This window comes from Medicago sativa, chromosome 6, assembly GCF_051527215.1.
Source record: "Medicago sativa cultivar Bolivia chromosome 6, Bolivia_mono, whole genome shotgun sequence".
Taxonomy (NCBI): domain Eukaryota; kingdom Viridiplantae; phylum Streptophyta; class Magnoliopsida; order Fabales; family Fabaceae; genus Medicago; species Medicago sativa.
The window spans coordinates 31962811-31986231 of record NC_140754.1 but is presented as its reverse complement, the minus strand read 5'-3'; the positions used below and the strand labels follow the sequence as shown (position 1 = coordinate 31986231).

Genomic DNA, 23421 nt, shown 5'->3' with positions numbered 1-23421 from the left:
GTGAAGGGGTAGGTGTGGGGGTGGGGAACTGGATCGAAAATAATGTGAGGAGGGTGGTAGGTGAGGGCGAAATACTTTATTTTGGCATGATACTTGGTTAGGGGATATTCCGTTGCGGTTGAAATTTCCTCGCCTTTTTGATTTGGCGGTGGAAAAGGAGAGTACGGTGAGGGAGATGGAGGGTCGTGGTTGGGGGGTTGATGGTGGGGCGTGGGAGTGGAGACGTCGATTGTTTGCATGGGAGGAGGATTCTTTGAGGGAGTGCTCTTTATTATTACATAACGTTATTTTGCAGGATAATGTTCACGACAAATGGCGGTGGCTGTTAGATCCCATTCATGGCTACTCGGTGAAGGGAGCTTATACCTTCCTGACATGTACTGGCGCCATGGTGGACAGGTCTACTGTTGACGACGTTTGGCACAAGTGTATTCGCTCGAAGGTCTCTTTGTTGGTTTGGCGCCTCCTTCATAATCGCATTCCAACTAAAGACAACTTGGAGCATCGGGGAGTTTTATCTTCTGCTGACAAGGCTTGTGTGTTTGGGTATGGTCACAGTGAGTCGGCGGAGCATCTCTTTCTTCATTGCACCATGGTTGGCAATGTGTGGGCACTTGTCTGCAATTGGTTAGGTATTTCTTATGTGCATGCTGGTGAACTTCGACATCACTTTATTCAGTTCACTAAGATGGCGGGAATGCCTCTTTTTACTCAGTTATTTTTCAGGATTATTTGGTTTGCTACTGTCTGGGTGATTTGGAAGGAAAGGAATAATCGGGTTTTCCAAAATACCGTTTCCAATCCTCTAAATCTTATAGAAATAGTTAAGCGTAATTCTTTCTTATGGTTGCGGTCTAAACAGGTGGCTTTTGCTTATTCTTACCATGATTGGTGGAATCACCCCATTCCTTGTATGGGTGTCATTTTGTAATTGTTTTTGTTTTGGTTGGTGCTTTGTTGTTGGCATCAAAACTTTGTAAATATTCTTCGGTGTTTCTCCTTTCGCACATCTTGTGCGGGGTTTAACATCGTTGGTTTCGTAATATAATTCCATTTTGATTTGTTCAAAAAAAGAACTAGAGTTAAAAATATAAAAATCAACCAAAAAAAAAGAGAATTAAAGAAAAATGAATAATAGAGTGGTAACTAAGTGCGCAGTTTTCTACAACAACAAAAAAAAGGAACGTGGGCAGTTTTTTCCTTTTTAGTCGGCAATTTATTTTTATAAAAAATAATATTAAAGGTTAAAAATGGAAGAAATTGTAAAAAACTATCAGCTATAAGATAAAAAGCTACTTGAAATAGCTTTTCAAAAAAAGCTATAAGCTCGTGAGAAAAGCTTGTTACCAAACACATCACATTTTCATCAAACAAGCTTATAAGCTAGTCCAATAAGCTATAAGCTAGCTTATTTGTGTTACCAAACACAACCTAAAATATTGGAAAAAATAATGAAAGCCTAGAGAATACTTTTCCCAGTTGTTTTGTACAAATCTACTATAAAATGGTCATATAACTGTCTTTTATTAAAAACACACATTAAAAACTCACTACCAAAAAAAAAAAAATACTCAAAAAAAGTGTTGTATGAAAATTTTGAATGTTTTTAAATATATAAATTCTTCAAATACTTTTAGTGTTGTTATAATATTCTTAAAATTAATTTAATCGCAAACATTCTCTATCGTTCTTTACAAAATCACTTTCTTAGATAGGTGGAAGGTTCTCTTTATTTCTTTGTTGCCTAAGTTTGATTTATGTCCCCTCAAGTCAATTAACAGTTTTTTCAAGTGCCAACCAGATGATTATTTCTTCAAAAATAAAAAAAAAACCAGATGATTATGGTTTTGCATATCTATTTTTTAACAAAATATTAAAAAAAATATGGTTATGAAAAATTAGATCATAATCGGTGTGCGGGCTACCCTGCGGTCCCTGCCCACTATATAATCGGTGTGCGGGCTACCCTGCGGTCCCTGCCCACTATGTTTTTTTTTTTTTTTTTTATTTGGTGGTGGCCGGGGTTCGAACCCCAAACCTTGCATATTTTTTATGCATTGTCTATACCAACTAAGTTAAGCTCACGAGGACCACTATGTTTTTTCTTTTGAACGAGCCAAAATAGAACTTATATTAAACGATAAAAGATGCTCCTCTCAATACAAAGTGTTTCAAAAAAGAGCAACAAAGTTTAAATATAACACTTCAACAAAAAGAAGAGGAAAAATAAAAACATCTAACCAGCATCCAAGCAATCTAAAGGATGTTGCCATCATCCAAATAACTCAATAGAAACGTTTACAACATTTTTCTTCAACCATTAAATTAATAAATACTTATCTTATCCAACAAGTGAGGCATAGATTTTGCCTTATTATTAAAGATTCTATCATTTATTTCTTGTCAAATCACCCAAACAAAGAAATAGGTGTAGCTAAAGAGAGGAGATTTAAATTTGATGACGAATTGTACCAAAAAAAAATTGATGACGTAAAAACAATACTATTATAACAACTAATTACTGAGATCTGCCAATAAAAAAAAAAACAAAGGGAGAAATTTTTTGTTATGATTGAAAAGTTTTCCACGTTATCTTTACTCTTTTTTCTTTCTTTCTAATGGCTCTTGGCTACAATATACTATAAATTCAGCTATTGGGAATGTAACAACACACAACAATCAATCAAATTACAAATATATCTTGATACATAACTTGTCATTACCACAATGTCAATGATGAATCCATTTTGTTTTAAATTGATTCAAACAATATTTCTCATATTTTTGGTGTTGCAATCAGACCTTGTTTTTCTAATAGGAGATCAATAAGGCTGGCCTTATTGATGAGTATGGCATGTTGTCATCTTGGATAACGGAAGATTGCTGCCAATGGTATGGAATTGTTTGCAGCAACCTCACTGGCCATGTACTTATGCGCGACCTTCATGGTAATTATAATCATCATATTCAGGTTTATGTTCATGATTTTGATTACTATTTTGGTTACTATGGTTTTGAGGAAGTCACTGATGGAGTTGCAACAATTACAATATTTGAACCTTAGCGGAAATAATTTTGAAGAAAGTTATATCCCAGGTTTCATTGGATCTCTAAGAAACCTAAGATACCTTGATCTTTCATTTTGTGGTTTTGGAGGACAAATTCCTATTCAACTTGAGTCTCTTTCACATTTGAAATACTTGAATCTTTCCATCAATCATCTAGATGGTGTGATTCCTCATCGACTTGGAGATCTCTCCAACTTGCAATTTCTTGATCTCAGCTACAATGACTTGGAAGGAAGCATTCCATCTCAACTTAGAAATCTCTCCAACTTGCAGTATTTGGATCTCCTTCAAAATTATTTCGTTGGAAAAATACCATCTCAACTTGGAAAGCTTACGAACCTACAAGAGCTTTATCTTGGAACAGTGTACGATGATAGTGCTCTGACAATTGACAACAAGGATCACAGTGGAGGTCAGTGGTTGTCTAATCTTACTTCTTTAACCCATCTTCACATGTGGTCAATATCTAATCTTAATAAATCCAATAGTTGGTTTCAAATGGTTGGTAAGTTACCAAAACTGGGAGAACTAAGTTTATATAATTGTAGCCTTTCTGATCATTTTATCCATTCCTTGAGTCAATCCAAGTTCAACTTTTCCACTTCTCTTTCTATCCTTGATCTCTCTTGGAACAACTTTGCGTCATCTTTGATATTCCAGTGGGTGTCAAACACAAGTCCCAATATTGTTGAGCTTGACCTTAGTTGGAACCAGATAGTGGATCCCCTGTCAAATCATTTTTCCTCCAGACTTCCAAAATTGAAAAAACTGAGATTATCTGATAACAAGTTCACATCATTCATGATATTTCAATGGGTGTCAAACATAAGTTCCAATCTCGTTGAACTTGACCTGTCATTAAATAGATTGAAGGGTGGGGCGTTTAAATCTTTCATGAATGTATGCACCTTACGTTCTTTATATCTGAACGATAACTACTTAATTGAAGACCTTCAATCAATTATTCACAATTTGTCTAGTGGTTGTGTTAGAAACTCACTTCAAGTGTTAGACCTCAGTTCTAATGGAATCACTGGAACAATACCCGACCTTTCTATATTCACATCATTGAAAACATTAGATCTAAATTATAATCAACTAAGTGGAAATATTCATGAAGGTAGTAGCCTGCCATTTCAACTGGAACAGTTATCCGTTGCATCAAACTATTTAGAAGGGGTAATTCCAAAATCGTTTTGGATGAATGCATGTAAGTTGAAATCATTGGAACTGTCCGATAACAGATTCAGTGGTGAGCTTCAAGTAACAATCCATCACTTATCTAGATGTGCAAGATACTCACTCCAAAAATTAGATCTAAGAAGTAATCAAATCAATGGCACACTACCTGATCTCTCAATATTCTCATTTTTGGAAATATTCGATATTTCTAAAAATAAGGTAAATGGAAAGGTAGTTGAAGATATTCGATTTCCAACTAAACTAAGCACACTGAGTTTGGATTCAAACTCTTTGACTGGTGTGATCTCTGACTTTCATTTTTCTGGTATGTCAATGTTAAGATATTTATGTTTGTCTGACAACTCACTAGCATTGAGATTTACCGAAAACTGGGTCCCGCCTTTTCAACTGCATAATATAAGATTGAGATCATGCAAACTTGGTCCTACATTTCCTAAATGGATTCAGACACAAAAATACCTGCAGAATCTTGATATTTCGAATGCTGGAATTTCAGATAATGTTCCAGTGTGGTTTTGGGCTAAACTATCATCACAAGAGTGCAAAAGCATAAACATTTCAAACAATCATCTCAAAGGATCAATTTCAAATCTTCAAGTCAAAAATCGTTGTTCTTTTTTAGATTTTTCATCAAATGAATTTGAAGGGGCCATTCCACCATTTCTACAAGGTTCTACAGTTATTGATTTGTCCAAAAATAAATTCACTGATTCTCTTCCATTCCTATGTTCAAATGCTATAGATGCAATGTCATGCCAGTTTGACCTTTCGAATAATCAATTATCTGGACGAATTCCAGACTGTTGGAGCAATTTCAAATCATTAGCTTATGTAGATTTGAGCCACAACAATTTTTCAGGGAAGATTCCTTCTTCAATGGGATCACTTGTAGAACTGCAAGCATTAATGTTGAGGAACAACAATTTAATGGAGGAGATCCCTTTCTCCTTAAAGAACTGCACAAAGTTAGTAATGCTTGATTTGAGAGAAAATAGATTACATGGACACATCCCTTATTGGATTGGAAGTGAATTAAAAGATCTACAAGTTTTAAGCCTACAACAGAATCATTTCTTTGGAAGTTTACCATTTGAACTTTGCCATCTACAAAATATTCAACTCTTTGATCTCTCATTGAACAATCTCTCTGGGCAGATTCCGAAATGCTTTAAAAATTTCACTTCAATGACTGAAAAAGTTTCAGAACATGGTTTTACCGGTCATTCTTATTTTATCATCGAAGGAGCTAAGTCTATTCTTGAAGACTATAAATTGAGTGCATTGTTGACATGGAAAGGTGTAGAACAACTGTTCAACAACAATGAATTGTTTCTTCTAAAAAGCATAGATCTCTCAAGCAATCACTTTTCAGGAGAGATTCCACCTGAAATAGCAAATTTGATTCAATTGGTCTCATTGAATTTATCAAGAAACAACTTCATAGGGAAAATTCCTTCAAATATTGGAAAGCTAACATCACTTGACTTTCTTGATTTGTCACGAAACAAGTTGCTTGCGTCAATTCCTCCCAGTCTATCTCACATAGACCGTCTTAGTGTGCTAGATTTGTCACATAATCAATTATCTGGAGAAATTCCAACGAGTACACAACTACAAAGTTTCAATGCCTCCTTTTACGAAGATAATCTTGATCTTTGTGGACCACCACTTGTAAAATTGTGTGCTCAGGGGGAGCCACCACATGAACCGAAAGATGAAGTTCAAGACGATGAAGATTTGCTTCTCAATCGTGGATTTTACATCAGTCTGACATTTGGATTTATTATAGGCTTCTGGGGAGTATTTGGCTCAATCCTAATCAAGCGCACTTGGAGACATGCTTATTTCAAGTTCATGAACAATTTAGCGGATAATATTTACGTTAAATGCATAAGGTGGCTTAGAGGCTAACTGGTAATAATACTTTAACTTTTTGCGCTCTCATATATACTTGCATTAAACATCAAATAGTCATCATAATGTATCATTATATTATCTAAAAATATATTTTGTACTTATCATTTCTATTGAAATACTGTTCATTTGTAGTCTCTACAGTTTTTTGAATAATGTGTTCTTACTACTTAGTAATTTTGAAGAGTTCAAAGGAATTTTATCTTACTCTCTTGATATTGCGTTTGATGTTTTCTAAAAATTTATATTTTAGATTATATCTAAAGAGGTTAACACTTAAACTATTATATAGGGGGCATCTTCGCTAAAGGGTACTCGATAATGCATCGGTGGTGGATCTCAGAATCTCAGATTAAGGTGTTCAGTCAAAGACCTGCTCTAGGAAGATGAATGGTTTCTTTTCTTTTATGAATGGTTTGTGAATTATTTGCTTTGTTACTCTAGTAGATGATTTCTCCTCCCTCACAACATATCTCAAAACACTTGATTTGTCTTGATTATACAATCCGGATTGTGTAATCCGAACAAATTGAGAGATGTTGATGGCCGAAGAGGAACTATCTTCTAGAAAATAGATTGTTGGGGTGTCTATTTGTAATATGTGGTTATGTCATTTATCTTTTATGTAATAGTCTCTTGTTGAATTGAGTTGCAACTTGCAATACCTTTGCATTCTCTGTAATTGAGTTGCAACTTGCAATAAACATTGATGAAGTATTCTACAAGTAAACAACACATGTGTCGTTTTTCTCATGCATTCTACTTAGAAGTATATTCGTCTATAAAAATCAATTAAGACTAATAATTTAATTTAAAAAAATATGAAAATTTAAGTCATAGGTTCTTAATGTTATACAATTATCTTACCGAGAAGTAAAAAGAAAATAAAAAAAACACCCTCCTAATAGTTCTCGCAGCAGCGCAGGATATTAGCTTTCGAACCAAGTTAGCTGGCAGTTGAAGTAATTGCTGCTGGAAGATGATATATATATAGTCATACATCAGAAGAAATAAAGAATATCAAAATGTGAAATTGTTTATGAAAATGGTTCAGTAACATAGATTTACCTCAGGAATGACAGAAAGAACAGGAAGAATGTCTTGAATGGAGTGAAACTGATTCTGACCAGGATTCAGGACTAGCCTTTGTGTCTCCAAATTAAAATAAAAAATCCATTTAAAGTTTCATCTCGGAATATTGATTTGAATAGTCAGGGCATAAACTTTTCACATACTGCAATGATGAAACCAAAAAAACATAACCAGAAGTTTTGCGTAAAATACTGCTACACCATGCTTTTGACTGTAGAAGCAGCTACTATTTGGCCGCTACTCAAAAACACAATGCAATGCCATTCAGATATTGCTACGCATGCTGAACTCATTCATTAACAAGAATACTGATTCAAATGTCCCGAAAAGTTATCTATTGACTGTAGAAGCGTTATCTATTGACTTCTAGATATTTCTGCAAAGTAGTCGGTGAGAACTCATTCATCAATGCAAACATGACTTCACAGAATTTTTTACTGTCATTTTCCGTATTGTAAATAACATACAAAAGTTCCATTTTCATAGGTTAACCATCAAGTCAAGCTTATGCCTTCAAAAAGAAAATTCCATAATGATACAAATATTAGTTCTTTTATAGAAAAATCAATCAATAATGATAAAAATTTAAAAATTTAGTTTTTTTTTTTTTTTTTGTCATAGGATTAGGGGTTGGAACTCGGAGGTTCAGTCACTAATGTTCTGCATCATTTGCCTTTTCTCCAGTCAGTTCTGTTCTAGCTAGTTCTCCATCACCCGTAACCTAAAAGAACACTTAGTTCAGGTTCTCATATCACCGACTACAACATCAGAACGGCCTCCTTTAGATTAGTCAGAGCCCAAAAATCGTATTTGTCTAACAGAATTTTAGCACATGACCGGTGGAATTAAAATGTATTTATGTTCACATTTCAACCCCAATGAACATACAACAAAAATGTATTTATGTTTCTTTCACCTAAAAGATTAAGAGTAGTTGCAGAGAAATAAGAGAATGATAAGCATAAGGAAAATTACACTCACCCATTAAAATGACACAGACTTTAGGTAATGAAAATGCGACTTCTAGTTCGATCCTTCGTTGTCTGTCATTACTATCATTAACATAAGAATCGACAAAGATAGCCAAAAGATCCACTTCTAAGCCAGCAAGGAGGTGAGTAAAGGCATTGTTTGCGAACCCTGGAATTTTCAAAATCATAAGCATAAGTATAAAGAATCAACAAAAACGAATGTTTGTCTTTTGCCAATTGAAGAATCCCGTTAAAAGTTAACAGAAAATTTTCTAAAAAAAATAAAAATAGATTGAAGGAAAATTAACGGTGTTAATAGTAAAGGGATTGTTTTTCTATTTGATGAAAATTTAAGGGAGATTATTGTAAGTTTTAAAACAAGAGGGGGTGTCAGTGACATTTTAACAAAACATAAGGGATGCGAGTGTAATTTTCCCTAAGAATAATGCAACGAAATATTATCAATAGTACCACCATTATCGGACATTATTAGAAAAGGGAAATGCTAACAGTACAAGGTTGCGTTACAAAGATCTTCTGTTTTGGCACAGAGAGACTGTTATGAAACCTTATTAGAACATGAATGTTTGGACTGTTTTTACCCTTAAAATTTCTCATTCCAACCAGAAGGATACCATTAAATTGATGAAAATACAGCTTGGAATAAGAAATGATAGTACATTGATAAATTTTTTATTAAATATTTTTAGATAGTAAAATGAAGAAAGTAAATTTACTTTTCTTATCTCTGTACTCAAAAACTAAAGTGGGTCTATTTCTTAAAGAAATTTGATATGAAGGGGGCAAAAACCATCCTCCACTGCTAGACTTCAACACAATGTTGGATCAACATCTACCAATGTAACAGAATTCCAGAGAACTATTGGCATCAAGGAAGAATATATCGATATGCTACCATTTCAAGTTGGAAAGCTCAAACCCTCATTTCTCTACCGAGCATGAACAGCTGACATTCTAACAAAACCTCTGCCACCATAGGAGTTTTGTTGAGATTCTAGACAAAATTGAAGTTACCCACAGTCCTTATAAATTAGTTAAAGGATCAGAAATTGATTCAAATTTAAATTGTAAATAATTGTAACTACATCATAGGAGTAGTTAGAGTTATTCCATTAACTTATAATCAAACTGATCTCATTGGATCGATTTCAGCCTTCTTTAGCAGTGGCAGTTGTTGGAACAGATTGTCCTATATATAGTTCCATGTGTACTTGCTCAACAAGTGAATGAAACTCGACATTTGAATCAGTATTCTTGTACTGATTATCTCATATATTCTATACTAATGAAAGAAGTGCAGTTATGAATATGAACAATGAAATAACCCTAAGAAAAACATTAGAAAGTTCAACTAAACAACATAAACACATGTAACAAATGACAGGTTTATGAGAGAAGTATGGTAAAACCTTTATTATAGCGAGGGAGAGATTTTGCAACTTTATATTTTTCGCACCCTGTTAGTAATATAATACATTTTTATCTTCTTCCACAATATATCTTCAAAGTTCACAGTCATCTATATCAGAATATACCCTGACTTATTCCAGGATCAATTTGACAGGATGATTGATGTGTAATGCTCTTGTCTTAATACAATGGTGCTCAACACAATAACCTAAGTACAGTGGTTTTATTTCTATCTTTATTTATTTCTTCATGTTAATCATACATATCTTGGTGTCTTTCTTTAATCTAATTAAGTATCTATGTGTGTGCCCTTTTCAGAATATATCTATTAATTTAGATACATACTCTTAAGATGCATTTTAAGTTGATAAAGTGAACTGAAGAAATTCAATATATATTGTATGATATGATTTAGATGTTAGACATAATGATTACTGCAAATTCCAAATTTTAAGAGTGAGGAGAGATTTGTTCAAACATATATAAAACGTGAGAGCCTTGAGATGCCTTTTAGTTGCGATTTTATGTCATTTATCTCTTGTGCAATAGTCTCTTGTTGAGTTGAGTGTTGCAACTTGTAATACCTTTTGTATTCTGTGTAATATATTTATGCAATAAACATTAATGAAGTATTCTACAAGTAAAAAAAATACATATGATTTTCCCACGCATTTTACTCACAAGTATTATAATTTATTTATACATTTTGTCATATTCTATGAAATTGAAGTCACAATTTCTCAATGTACATCCATATCAGAAAAACACCGTCCTAATAGTTTTCGCATCAGCGCAAGATATTAACTGTCGAACCAAGCTAGCTTCCAGTTGAAGTAATTGAGAGCTGAAATTTACATATATGACATTGACAGAAAGTACTTATAATTTCAGGTTTCATATCTTTATTATCAGAATAGTTATCCTTAATGGGAGGATTTGTGCAGTGTAATTAGTTTCCTTTTCCCAAGCTTCTGAGTTCAGTTAGCATAAAAAAATGAACCAAACTGTGAACTGCGCTTGAACCAAACTGAAAATAACCATATTGTTGACAAAGGTTGCCGAACGGCATTGATCTGTCAAGGTTCAATAACTGAATCCTTTCAGCTGTTAAATTTGATAACCGACTAACTGAGGGTCGGAAAAGAATGAGTAATGACAATGACATGGAATGGTCGGAAGAAATACCTGGTTTTTCTTATCTTTTTAATCATGTCAGACATTGACTTCAAATAACTGAATCCTTAAAGAAGAAAATCACAAGATTAGGAGGCATAAGGATCAATGCCTATGTCATTCTTTGTTTTCGAGTTTGTTTAGCATCACACCAAAGTTCAGAATCAGTTTATTTTGGTTCTTATAAATTTAAAATAGTTAGGTTCAGTTCATCAAACTATTTCATAAGTTCAATTTGGATTAGCAGTGCACCGAACTGAACCACGACCAAGCCTATATTATACAAGTTACTTCTTTGTTTTATACAACTGGGATTTTACTTTGTTCTCCGAATGAAGTGACATATATTTTCCGAAGAATTAATGAACATACTCTTCAATTGGATCTTAGGAATGTTAAAATGAATGATAAGAAAGCATCTAAATTTTATCGTTAAATGACCAAAGGAAAAGACAAAAATGAATGATTATATGTGATGGGGTTTTGCGTAGCGACGCTAAAGAACACTCAAGTTTGGTTTTTTACATAAACAAAAACAAGGTTTACCTGAAGTTTGAAATATTACTCTAACTTTCTTAGAAGCTTTAGAGGTTTACATTATGATTGTAGTGGACAGTGTTTTCAAAATATATGAAGCTCAGTAAGAAACATGATGATACATTTCTAATCATGTAAGAAACATAATGAAGTTCTTTTTCATAGGTTAACCATCAAGCCAAGATTCGTAGTGGCCCTAAAAAAACAAAATCCAAAATGATACAAAATTATAACAATGCATAGATGTAATTAGTTGTTTTTGTGTAAACTACAAATCTTAGTTCTTTTATACAAAAAATCAATCAATAATGATACAAATTTATAGCAAACCTTACTATTATTGTAAACTACAAATCTTACTATAGCGAAGTATTCTTTTCTTCTGGTCCCTAAAAGTAATAGCATAAGGCGTTGGAAGATACTATATCTTCTTCGGTCATTAATGACAGAAAAAAGAAAGTACTGAAAGGAACTCTTGTAGCATTTGGATTGAAATTAAAACTTGAACACATCGAGGGGGAAAACATGAAAACACGGAGTTTAATATTATTATGAATCAGAGGAAGCCGTGAATAAAAGATAATAGAAATGATACAATGAATGTTCTGAGTTTATATTTATTTAATTTGTATGCAGTCCTTTGCCTTTTCTCCATTCAGTTCTGTTCCGGCTAGTTTGCCATCTTCTCTAACAGATCTCGTCATCGACCACACCATTTGAACGGCCTCCTCCAGATCGGTCAGAGCCGAAAAAAAGTATTTTGTCTAACTAAATTTCAGCACATGACAGGTGGAATTAAAAATTTCACCTAAAAATATCGTTAGTTTATGACAATTGACAATGCTGATATAGTCTTACAGCAGAGTAATTGCAGAGATATACGAGAATGATAGAAATAATATCAATGAAACCATCCTAGGGACATTATCTTTGTCAGCATAAAGTCAAGTGGGTCTATTTCTTAAACATTGCAGAAATTTGATATGGAGGGGGCGAAACCATCCTCCGCTGCTAGACTTCTATCGATGTCACACAATTCCAGAGAATTATTGGAACTCTCCAATATCTAAATCTCTCAAGGACGAATATATCGATTCGCTATCAGCATCAAGTTCCAATTGGAAAACTCCTATTATTTCTCTACTGAGCATCAACTACCTGACATTCTAACAAAACCTCTGCCACCAGCGAGTTTTGTTGAGATTCTAGACAAGATTAAAGTTACCGACGGTCCCTATAAAGTTAATGGATCAGAGATTGATTCAAATTCAAATTGTAAATAATTGTCTCTGCATCATAGGAGTACTTAGAGTTCTTCCATTAACTTATAATCAAACTGATCTCATTGGATCGATTTCGTCCTTCGTTAGCCGTAACACTTGTTAGAACAAATTCTCCGATATATAGTCCCATGTGTATAAAAATAATTAGATTAAAAGACGTCAAAATTGAATTGAATACGAGAGAACAACAGTTGCAGTTCCAAAAAATGAACATGATGTAAAGTTCATATTCCTAAGAGAATATTCCATTAAGTACAAATACAATCACTTGTTAATTAGAAGCATGCTACCGCTTCAAAATTCTCAGATCTAGAGCAGCGGACAACGCTAGGGGAAAAACATAATTTAAGCCAATATTTTATAATTCAAATTATGTTATGGTATTGGTCATAACTGCTTAACAAAATTTTGTAATTGCTATATAGTTTTCGTTGGAACAAAGGGGTTGATTTTGTGATTTTGAAAGAAAACAGAAAAGAGATTAGAGAGAGTTATGGGAGCGAATAAACTTGTATATTATATTGTAAAAATTCTCTACTCTTCTGCTACTATTTTCTTGTGTATTTTCACATACACTTCAATTATTTATACATCATACTACAGAGTTTTATTGCTCAACAACTAAATAACAAATGGTTACTACTTACTAATGGTTATTATTAAAGAACGTTCTAAACTCATGGTTCTGCACTCTATCTCTTATTACTTTTACAACATGAATTATCTAACTTCTTACACTCTTCTTTAAAACCAACTGGAAAAGCCAAGGTACGAATACATCTTTGAGTATTCAGTGACAGATCACACATCCAGTCATCCATTACTCCTGTACAAGTTAAATATAGATATCCTATATTCTGTTAGCGTAAAAGAAAATATTTCCTTCCTAACCATTTTTTATGTTTGCAACTGGTAATAATGTTTACGTGCAATGCAGAAGATGGCTGAAAGATTAACTGGTAATAATAGTTTAACATTAAAACTCTCATACACGTTTCCATTTAATACAAATTAATCACCATAATTTTTATTCAAACAATCTTCCTTTTTACTTTCTACAATAATGTGTTCTTAGTAATTTGAAGGAGTTTAAAGGACATAATTTAATTTCCATTGAAAGCCACACACACGCACACACACACACACATACATACATACATACATACATACATACATACATACATACATACATATATATATATATATATATATATATATATATATATATATTGATGGTGGAAACAATATATGTTAAAAAGTTATGTCACTGAAAATGCGTTAGCTAATCTTGTATTTCGAGTTTCAACTTGTTAAAAAGTTATATTCTAGATGTATATGTTATAAGTGGTTAACGCTTATACTAGCGTGGGCTGCAGAACATTGTTCATCTTCAGGAATGAAAGCGCGTCGGTTGTGGATGATCAGGTTGCGGTGAAATATTTTGGACACAGTCAACGCCCTACTCTAAGAAGATGAATGGTTTCTCCTCTTTTACGAATGATTTGCGATTTATTTGCATTGTAACTCTAGGAAGATGATTTCTCCTTGCCCTAACATGTCTCAAAAGATTCGATTCAATTCATTCAGACGTGCAAAACACACCTAGACAAATTGAGTGTTTCGAGAGACGTTATGTCATTTATCTCTTATGTACTAGTCTCTTGTTGAATTAAGTTGCAACTTGCAATACCTTTTGTACTCTCTGTAATTTACTTATGCAATAAACATTGGTGAAGTATTCTACAAGTAAAAAATACCTTTTGTAGTCTCTTTATGACAGTTCTCATAGTATTGCGGGATATTATGGTGTATCTTATAGTTGCTTCATTTGAAAGAAAAATACCTTTAGGACTCATTTGTGTATCTGAAAATGGTTCAGTAAATAAGATTTACTTCATGAATGAAAGAAAGAACATGAAGAATGTCTTGAATGGAGTCAACTTGACAGTATTTGAGAGAAAGTATTTGATTCTGGTCAGGACCAACCTCTGTACATATAAATAATCATAAACAAACTAAAATAATAAATCTATTTATTATTGAAAAGTTTCTACATATTGCGACGAAGAAACCAAAAAGAAAATTAGTAATAGATATTTCTGCAAATTAGTCACGGGGAACTTCAAAGAATACATGACTTCTCTCTCTCTTTTTTTTTTACTGTAATTTTCCTACAAGCTTTACAAGTTCATTAAAATGAAACGGAGGAAGTAACAACCGACCAATTTCCGTGATACACGAGAATAATAATAAAAAAAAGGACCATGATCATTTTTCAAAATCATTAATTTCCAAGTAATCATTTGTTCTTAACAATTATTTATTACTTGACATGTTGATTGCCACGAAGACAGGAGAATTTCCATGTCGTTCTTTTGTTGTGATACTGATTTTTTCTAACTGTGCTTGTTTTCATCTAGGGATGGATGCATGTTGTTACATGTGTGGGTTTGTGGCCACACAAAAATTTTAGAAACACTTTTTTTTAGTAGTATAATGTATCAATGGTTGACATTTTGACCACATGACCCATACTTATCAAAAATTATTTCTCTGTTAACTCACACCTATCATCATATATCTCAAATCATTTCTTGATAATATGAATAGAGTAGTGATAATTGTACAACTCTTTAGTACAACTTTTATGAACAATTTTGTTTCTCTCTCTTTTGATTGGTGAACAATAATAGAGTGATAAAAAGGACGAGGGAATAAGACCATAATGTAAGTATGAGAGAGAAAATTGTCTAATAATGCTGACAAGTTCCCTTAACACAAAATTCCCTTACTATATATGACCAATTCACATAATGCTAATAAGTTAAAGGACAATAGAATAAACACATATGTGGATGAAAACAGTCTTTGCATAGTAATAGACCAAGACTTTTCCAAGTCTGTATTTTTGTTTTTTCTTTTAAAAGACTATTAAGTCATCACGTGGTCTTTACTCTTTTTATTAATGGTGTAGATCCATTTTTATTTCCAATCACGATCGTGGTCAAATTCATATCAATAACAGATTTGTTTGGTCTGGTTCGGTATTTGAAAGAAGAAAGTAGAACAAATGTACAAGTGTATAGGATCTTCGTTAAAAAAAAAGTGTATAGGATCTAAAAAAAACCTCATAGCCCATCCTTGAAGAAAAATAACAAAAAGGCACCTACAACATCATCCTAAAAATAAATAAATAAAGAAAACAATCCCTCCCTCTTGGTGACCAAAACACCAGAACAATAGACGAAACCTACACCACCCGAGAAATAAAGGTCTGGGGTTTGAACCCCAGACCTTGTATATATTATGCATTGTCCACACCAACTAAGCTAAGCTCACGAAGACCATGACAAGGAGAAAATTAACATAATAAGTAACATACCAACATTAACCATTCAAAATCTTTTAAAATATAACATTAACCATATTCAAAAAATCGAATTGAAGATTTTATATTTCAAAAATCGAAAAAATTAATTTTAATTGATCGTGATAAATTGTTTACATGTTCTATTTTATCTAAAAGTTTCCTATTTTGGTTTTATATTGTCTATATTTCATATAATATAACTAGTGTATTTTTCCGCGTAGCCCAGATTGCATATATAATATTACAGTTCAGATTATATGTATAATATTCATTAAAATTCATATATATCTGAAATAATAAAAGAAAAAAGATTACTCATTAAAACGCACAATTTATTAAATTAACCATTAACATCTAACTAAAATATAAAATAAATAAATTATTTTTGTGTAGGTTGAAATAATAATCAAGAATATGTGTTTAGAATGAATATGATGTAAGCAAAAAACGTTTACGCATATATAAAATTGATTAGAATAAATGTTTCAATTTTAATCAAAATTGAAGTTTACTCTATCAATTTATTCTTTAAAATATGAATTATTTAAAATAAAAAATTGGTCACAAAAAGTATAGTTGAGCTTTTGGTGCTCATTTGGGTTAGGGCAGACCTCAAGCTTAAAGAGCTTTGCATAGGTACTTAGAGATAACCCACAAAATATGTTCTATCGACATCGTCAACTGAAGCCACGGCCTTGCATGTGAGTCAGCTACATATCAAGCGAGACAACCTTCATTGACAATTATCTATTAAATTTAATAAAAGTTACGTTTAGTTTAAAATAATTAGAATTAAAATGTCGGACTATATTTAGAAAGAACAAAAAATTTGTGTATATATATATACACACACAATTAATAAAGAGCGAGATACATTTGCCGAAAATGAAAATAAAGAGTGAAATTCAGTACACCCACAAATTTGAGCATTTCTAGAGACCATTAAATGATAATCTTGAGTCTTTGATCAAACTTAAATGGGGGTTGAGATTTGATGTTAGCTTTTTTAATTTTTTTTGAAGGAAGATTTGATGTTAACTTAAATATAATGTTATATAATAATATTATATTTGTGATGAAAAAAACATTTTATATTTTTTGACACAAAAATAACTATTTTTACTATGATACAATTTTTTTTTTGAGAAACACGTAAGAATATTTTTTTTTTTTTGAGAAAAATACGTAAGAATGCTTGTTAAAAGATTTTTGAGTAATTACTATAGGACAATATAAAAGGATTGCTTCGGATATTGATACATAGCTTTCCAAGTAATTAGGACCACAAACAATGCATTGATGTTTAAGTAATTTCTAAGTATATACATGATAATTTGTGTGATAATTATTTGGACCAGAATCCTTGAAAAAAATTATTAGGACGAGAAAAATTATAATTTCTAAGTAATTATTAGGACCATAAAAATTGTACGTGATAATTTTCCAAGTCTCCATGTTTTGTTTTGTATGGAAGACTCTAAAGTCTTCTACGTTATCTTTACTCCTATCGTTTTTTTTCTTTCCAAATACATCAACATGAAAATCGATAAAGACAGCTAAAAGATCCATTTCTAAGCCAGTAAAGATATTTTTCGTGAACCCTGGAATTTTCAAAACAAATACAAATATTTATAAAAATATTAATAATGTTTGTGTGTTCTATAATCTATTTACCCTATTTACATTTAAGTTACTGTGTATCATTTATGCTTAGGTTTCGACTTATTTGGAATGGTTTGGATGCTACTATGAGCCACTTTTGTTTGTTGAACAGAGTCTTCATTTTAGTGCTTTGGGAATATTTCCTAAACCATTACAAACCATAATTTGAAAAGAATAAAATAAAATTTGTTTTAAGCGAAAGCAGGAATAGTTTGCTCAATTGTTGGAAAGAGTTAAATTAAGCAAAAGCAGGAATAGTGGTTGAAAGTTAAGTATCTTTATTTTACTTTTGATTTTCATAATTGATGACTTAATCGTTAATGGTGGCATGAGGTAAACCTTTAAGTAGCTTCGTTTCTTTTTTGTTCGTGTTATTTTTGTAAGACTCTTGTTCAACACTTGTACTTCTTGTGTTAGGGGGTACCATTTTTATTATATATAAATTTCATTTTGACTTGTTAAAAATCAAACTATTGTATATCGTATAACATAAATCAAAACAAAAAGATTACAAAGGAAAACTCAAAGAATCATATAATTATTAAATATGGGTGATTATATTTCTTTTGTTTTGTTTTTTTTATGAAAGACTCTAAATTCTTCTACGTTATCTTTATTCTTGTCCTTTTTTCCCTTATGGTTCTCGGCAACAATCATTCACGACCACAATGTTATTATTATAAATTCAGCTATTGGCAATGCAATTAAGTACACACAACAATCAATCAAATTACATACATATCTTGAAACAATACATAACTTGTCATGACCACAATGTCAATTATGAATCTATTTTGTTTGAAATTGATTCAATCTATATTTCTCATATATTTGGTGCTGCATACAAAGCGAGAGGCAGGCACTCCTGCAGTTCAAGTCTGGCCTTGTTGATGAATTTGGCATGTTGTCATCTTGGACAACAGAAGATTGCTGCCAATGGAAGGGAGTTGGTTGCAGCAACATAACTGGCCATGTACTTATGCTCGACCTTCATGGAGATTATGATTATGATTATGATTATGCTTATGATTATGATTATTTAAGCAACCATGATGGTAATACATTTTATATCAGAGGTGATATCCATAAGTCACTGATGGAGTTGCAGCAATTAAAGTATTTGAACCTCAGTGGAAATGATTTTGAAGGCAATTATATCCCAAGTTTCTTTGGAACTCTAAGAAACCTAAGATACCTTGATCTTTCGTATTGTAATTTTGGAGGACAAATTCCTATTCAACTTGAGTCTCTTTCACATTTGAAATACTTGAATCTTTCCATCAATCATCTAGATGGTGTGATTCCTCATCGACTTGGAGATCTCTCCAACTTGCAATTTCTTGATCTCAGATACAATCATTTGGAAGGAAACATTCCATCTCAACTTGGAAATCTCTCCAACTTGCAATTTCTTGATCTCAACAACAATTATTTGGAAGGAAGCATTCCATCTCAACTTGGAAATCTCTCCAACTTGCAATTTCTTGATCTCCATGAAAATTCTTTAAAAGGAAAAATACCATCCCAACTTGGAAAGCTTACGAACCTACAAGAGCTTTATCTTGGAGAAGGAGATCTAACAATTGACAACGAGGATCACAACGGAGGTCAGTGGTTGTCCAATCTTACTTCTTGAACCCATCTTCACATGTTGTCAATATCTAATCTTGATAAATTTAATAGTTGGTTGCAAATGGTTGGTAAGTTACCAGAACTGAAAGAACTAAGTTTACAAAGTTGTGGCCTTTCTGATCATTTTATCCATTCCTTGAATCAATCCAAGTTCAACTTTTCCACTTCTCTTTCTATTCTTGATCTCTCTGCGAACAACTTTGTGTCATCCTTGATATTCCATTGGGTGTCAAACATAAGTTCTAATCTTGTTGAGCTTGACCTTAGTGTTAATCAAATGGTGGATCTCCGATCAAATAGTTTTTCCTGTAGTCTTCCAAAATTGAGAGAACTAAGATTATCTTGGAATGAGTTCACATCATTCATGATATTCCAGTCATTGTCAAACATAAGTTCCAATCTTGTTGAGCTCCCCCATCACATGGTTATGGCACAATGATGAACTCGCTTCAGATACTTGACCTATCAAGTAATGAATTGAAGGATGTGGCATTTAAATCCTTCATGAATTTTTGTGCCTTACGTTCTTTAAAGTTGTATGATAACAATTTCACAGAAGACCTTCGAACAATTCTTCAAAATTTGTCTAGTGGTTGTGTTAGAAACTCACTTCAAGTGTTAGACCTCCGTTTTAATGGAATCACTGGAACACTACCCGACCTTTCCGCATTCACATCATTGAAAACATTGGATCTTTCTGATAATAAGTTGAGTGGACAGATTCCTGAAGGTAGTAGCTTGCCATTTCAGTTGGAGAGTTTATACATTGCATCAAACTCTTTAGAAGGGGGGATTCCGAAATCATTTTGGATAAATGCATGTAAGTTGAAATCATTGGATCTGTCCAATAACAGTTTCAGTGGTGAGCTTCAAGTATTAATTAATCACGTATCTAGATGTGCTAGATACACACTCCAAGAATTATACCTAAGCATGAATCAAATCAATGGCACACTACCTGATCTCTCAATATTCTCATCTTTAGAAATATTCTATATTTCTCAAAATAGACTAAACGGGGAGATATTTGATGATATTCGATTTCCAATTACACTAAGGACACTACAAATGAGTTCAAACTCATTAAGTGGTGTGATCTCTGACTTCCATTTTTCTGGTATGTCAATGTTAAAGGAATTAGACTTGTCTGACAATTCACTAGCATTGAGATTTACCCAAAATTGGGTGCCACCTTTTCAACTGTACAATATAGAATTGAGATCATGCAAAGTTGGTCCTACATTTCCTAAATGGATTCAGACACAAAAATACCTGCAGGATCTTGATATTTCGAATGCTGGAATTTCAGATAATGTTCCAGAGGGATTTTGGGCTATACTCTCATCACAAGAGTGCCAGACAGTCAACATTTCAAACAATCATCTCAAAGGATCAATTCTAAATCTTCAAGTCAAAAATCATTGTTTGTTTTTATCTCTTTCATCAAATGAATTTGAAGGGCCCATTCCACCATTTCTACATGGTTCTGCACTTATTGATTTGTCCAAAAACAAATTCTCTGATTCTCTTCCATTCCTATGTGCAAATGGTATAGATGCAATGTTAGGCCAGTTTGACCTTTCGAATAATCAATTATCTGGACGAATTCCAGACTGTTGGAGCAATTTCAAATCATTAGCTTATGTAGATTTGAGCCACAACAATTTTTCAGGGAAGATTCCAACTTCAATGGGATCACTTGTTGAACTGCAAGCATTACTATTGAGGAACAACAGCTTAACAGAGGAAATCCCTTTCTCCTTAATGAACTGCACAAAGTTAGTAATGCTTGATTTGAGAGAAAATAGATTAGAAGGAATTGTCCCTTATTGGATTGGAAGTGAATTAAAAGAGCTGCAAGTTTTAAGCTTACAAAAGAATCATTTCGTTGGAAGTTTACCACTTGAACTCTGCCATCTACAAAAGATTCAACTCTTTGATCTCTCATTGAACAATCTTTCTGGACAGATTCCCAAATGCATTAAAAATCTCACTTCAATGACTCAAAAAGCTTTATCACATGGTTTTGCCGATCATTCTTTTGGTTTCATCACCCAAAGTTCTGAAAAATATGAAATGTTCTATGGATTGAATGCATTCTTGACATGGAAAGGTGTAGAACATGAGTTCAACAATAATGGATTGGTTCTTCTCAAAGTCATAGATATCTCAAACAACCAATTTTCAGAAGAAATTCCACCTGAAATTGCAGATTTGATTCAATTGGTCTCATTGAATTTATCAAGAAACAACTTCACAGGGAAAATTCCTTCAAATATTGGAAAGCTATCATCACTTGACTCTCTTGATTTGTCACGAAATAAGTTGTTTGGTTCAATTCCTTTTAGTCTTTCCCAAATAGATCGGCTTGGTGTGTTAGATTTGTCACATAATCAATTATCTGGAGAGATTCCAACGAGTACACAACTACAAAGTTTCAACGCTACAAGTTATGAAGATAATCTTGATCTTTGTGGTCCACCACTTGTAAAATTGTGTACTCAGGGGGAGCCACCGCATGATCCAAAAGTAGAAGTTCAAGACGATGAAGATTTGCTTCTCAATCGTGGATTTTACATCAGTCTGACATTCGGATTTATTATAGGCTTCAGGGGAGTATTTGGTTCAATCCTAATCAAGCGTTCTTGGAGACATGCTTATTCCAAGTTCATGAACAATTTAATGGATAATATTTACGTGAAATGCAGATGGTGGCTCAATGATTAACTGGTAATAATACTTTAACTGTTAACCTCTCATATATACTTACATTTAACATCAAATTGTCATTATAATATCATTGTAGTATCTAAAAGTATATCATTGTAGTATCAAATGTGTTCTTAGTAATTTGGAAGAGTTAAAAGGAATTTTTTCCTTCTTGTTTTCATTGCAGTAAGAATTTGTTTTTATACAGTACTTGTATCTATCTATCTTTTATGATAGTGTAAGCCATATATGTTCAAAAGTTATCCTTCGTTATATTGTGTTAACACTTAAACTATTATATAGGGTGGCAGAATACTGTGCATCGTCACTAAAGAATACTCGAAAGTTCGTTGGTGGTGGATCAGATTAAGGTCTGTGCAGTAAAGGCTTACTCTAGGAAGATGAATGGTTTATGAATTATTTGCATTGTAACTCTTCGGAGACGATTTCTCCTCGTTCCCAACATGTCTCAAAACACTATTTTTCTTGAATATACAATCTGGACGTGCTAAAGGCACCCTGATTTACACATCCGGATTGTGTAATCCGGACAAATTTAGTGTTTTGAGAGACGTTGAGGGGAGAGGAGAAACAAGTTATGTCATTTTTCTCTTATGTACTAAGTCTCGTTGTACTGAGTTGCAACTTGCACTACCTTTTGTATTCTCTGTCATTTATTTAAGCAATAAACATTGGTGAAGTATTCTACAAGTAAAAATTACCTTTTGTACTCTTGTTATGACAGTTCTTAGTTCTCACAGTATTGCGGGATATTAACTGTCGAACCAAGTTAGCTTGCTGTTGAAGTAATTTCTGCTGGGATTATGGTGGACGCTGAAATTTAAATATATAGTCATGCATCAGCAGTAATGAAGAATTTTAAAATGTGAAATTGTTTATGACTTAGAACTTGTCTGTGTTTGTGAACTTGTCTGTGTTTGTGAATTTGTCTTAAATGCATAGTCAATTTTAAAATAATTAAAATATAATTTTAAAATGTGAATTTGTCTGTGTTTATGACAGAAAGTACTTATAATTAAAATCATAAATCAATTTAGAATTTCAAGTTTATATCTTAATTATAAGAATGTTGATTTTAATAGTCAGGTTAAAACTCTCCACACAATGCATACTTTCGAACATATTCTTCAATTTAATCTTAGGAATGTTTAAATGAATGATTTTTTAAACAATAAGTACCTTCTCTGGAGTATTACAGAGGATTCCCTTTACATGACTGTTACGAAACGAAACCTTATTAGACTTACATAACTCTCCACACATCAAAAGTAATGAAGAATATCAAATTGTGAAATTCTTTACGAAAGCTTAATAGACAGAAAGAACACGAAGTAAGTCAAACTGATTCTGGTCAG

General features: G+C 32.7%; 2 protein-coding genes across 2 annotated transcripts; both read left to right on the top strand.

The window, feature by feature from the left end:
- The first annotated feature begins 3003 nt into the window (after positions 1–3003).
- Positions 3004–6849, top strand: LOC146914557 (receptor-like protein EIX2). Its single transcript, XM_085717397.1, has 2 exons — positions 3004–6185; positions 6478–6849. Exon 1 carries the CDS (start codon positions 3009–3011, stop codon positions 6180–6182), a length of 3174 nt encoding a protein of 1057 aa, XP_085573523.1. The 5' UTR covers positions 3004–3008; the 3' UTR covers positions 6183–6185; positions 6478–6849.
- Positions 6850–18414: 11565 nt separating this feature from the next.
- On the top strand, positions 18415–22771 carry LOC146914556 (receptor-like protein EIX2). Its single transcript, XM_085717398.1, has 2 exons — positions 18415–22066; positions 22349–22771. Exon 1 carries the CDS (start codon positions 19772–19774, stop codon positions 22061–22063), a length of 2292 nt encoding a protein of 763 aa, XP_085573524.1. The 5' UTR covers positions 18415–19771; the 3' UTR covers positions 22064–22066; positions 22349–22771.
- The last annotated feature ends 650 nt before the right edge of the window (positions 22772–23421 follow it).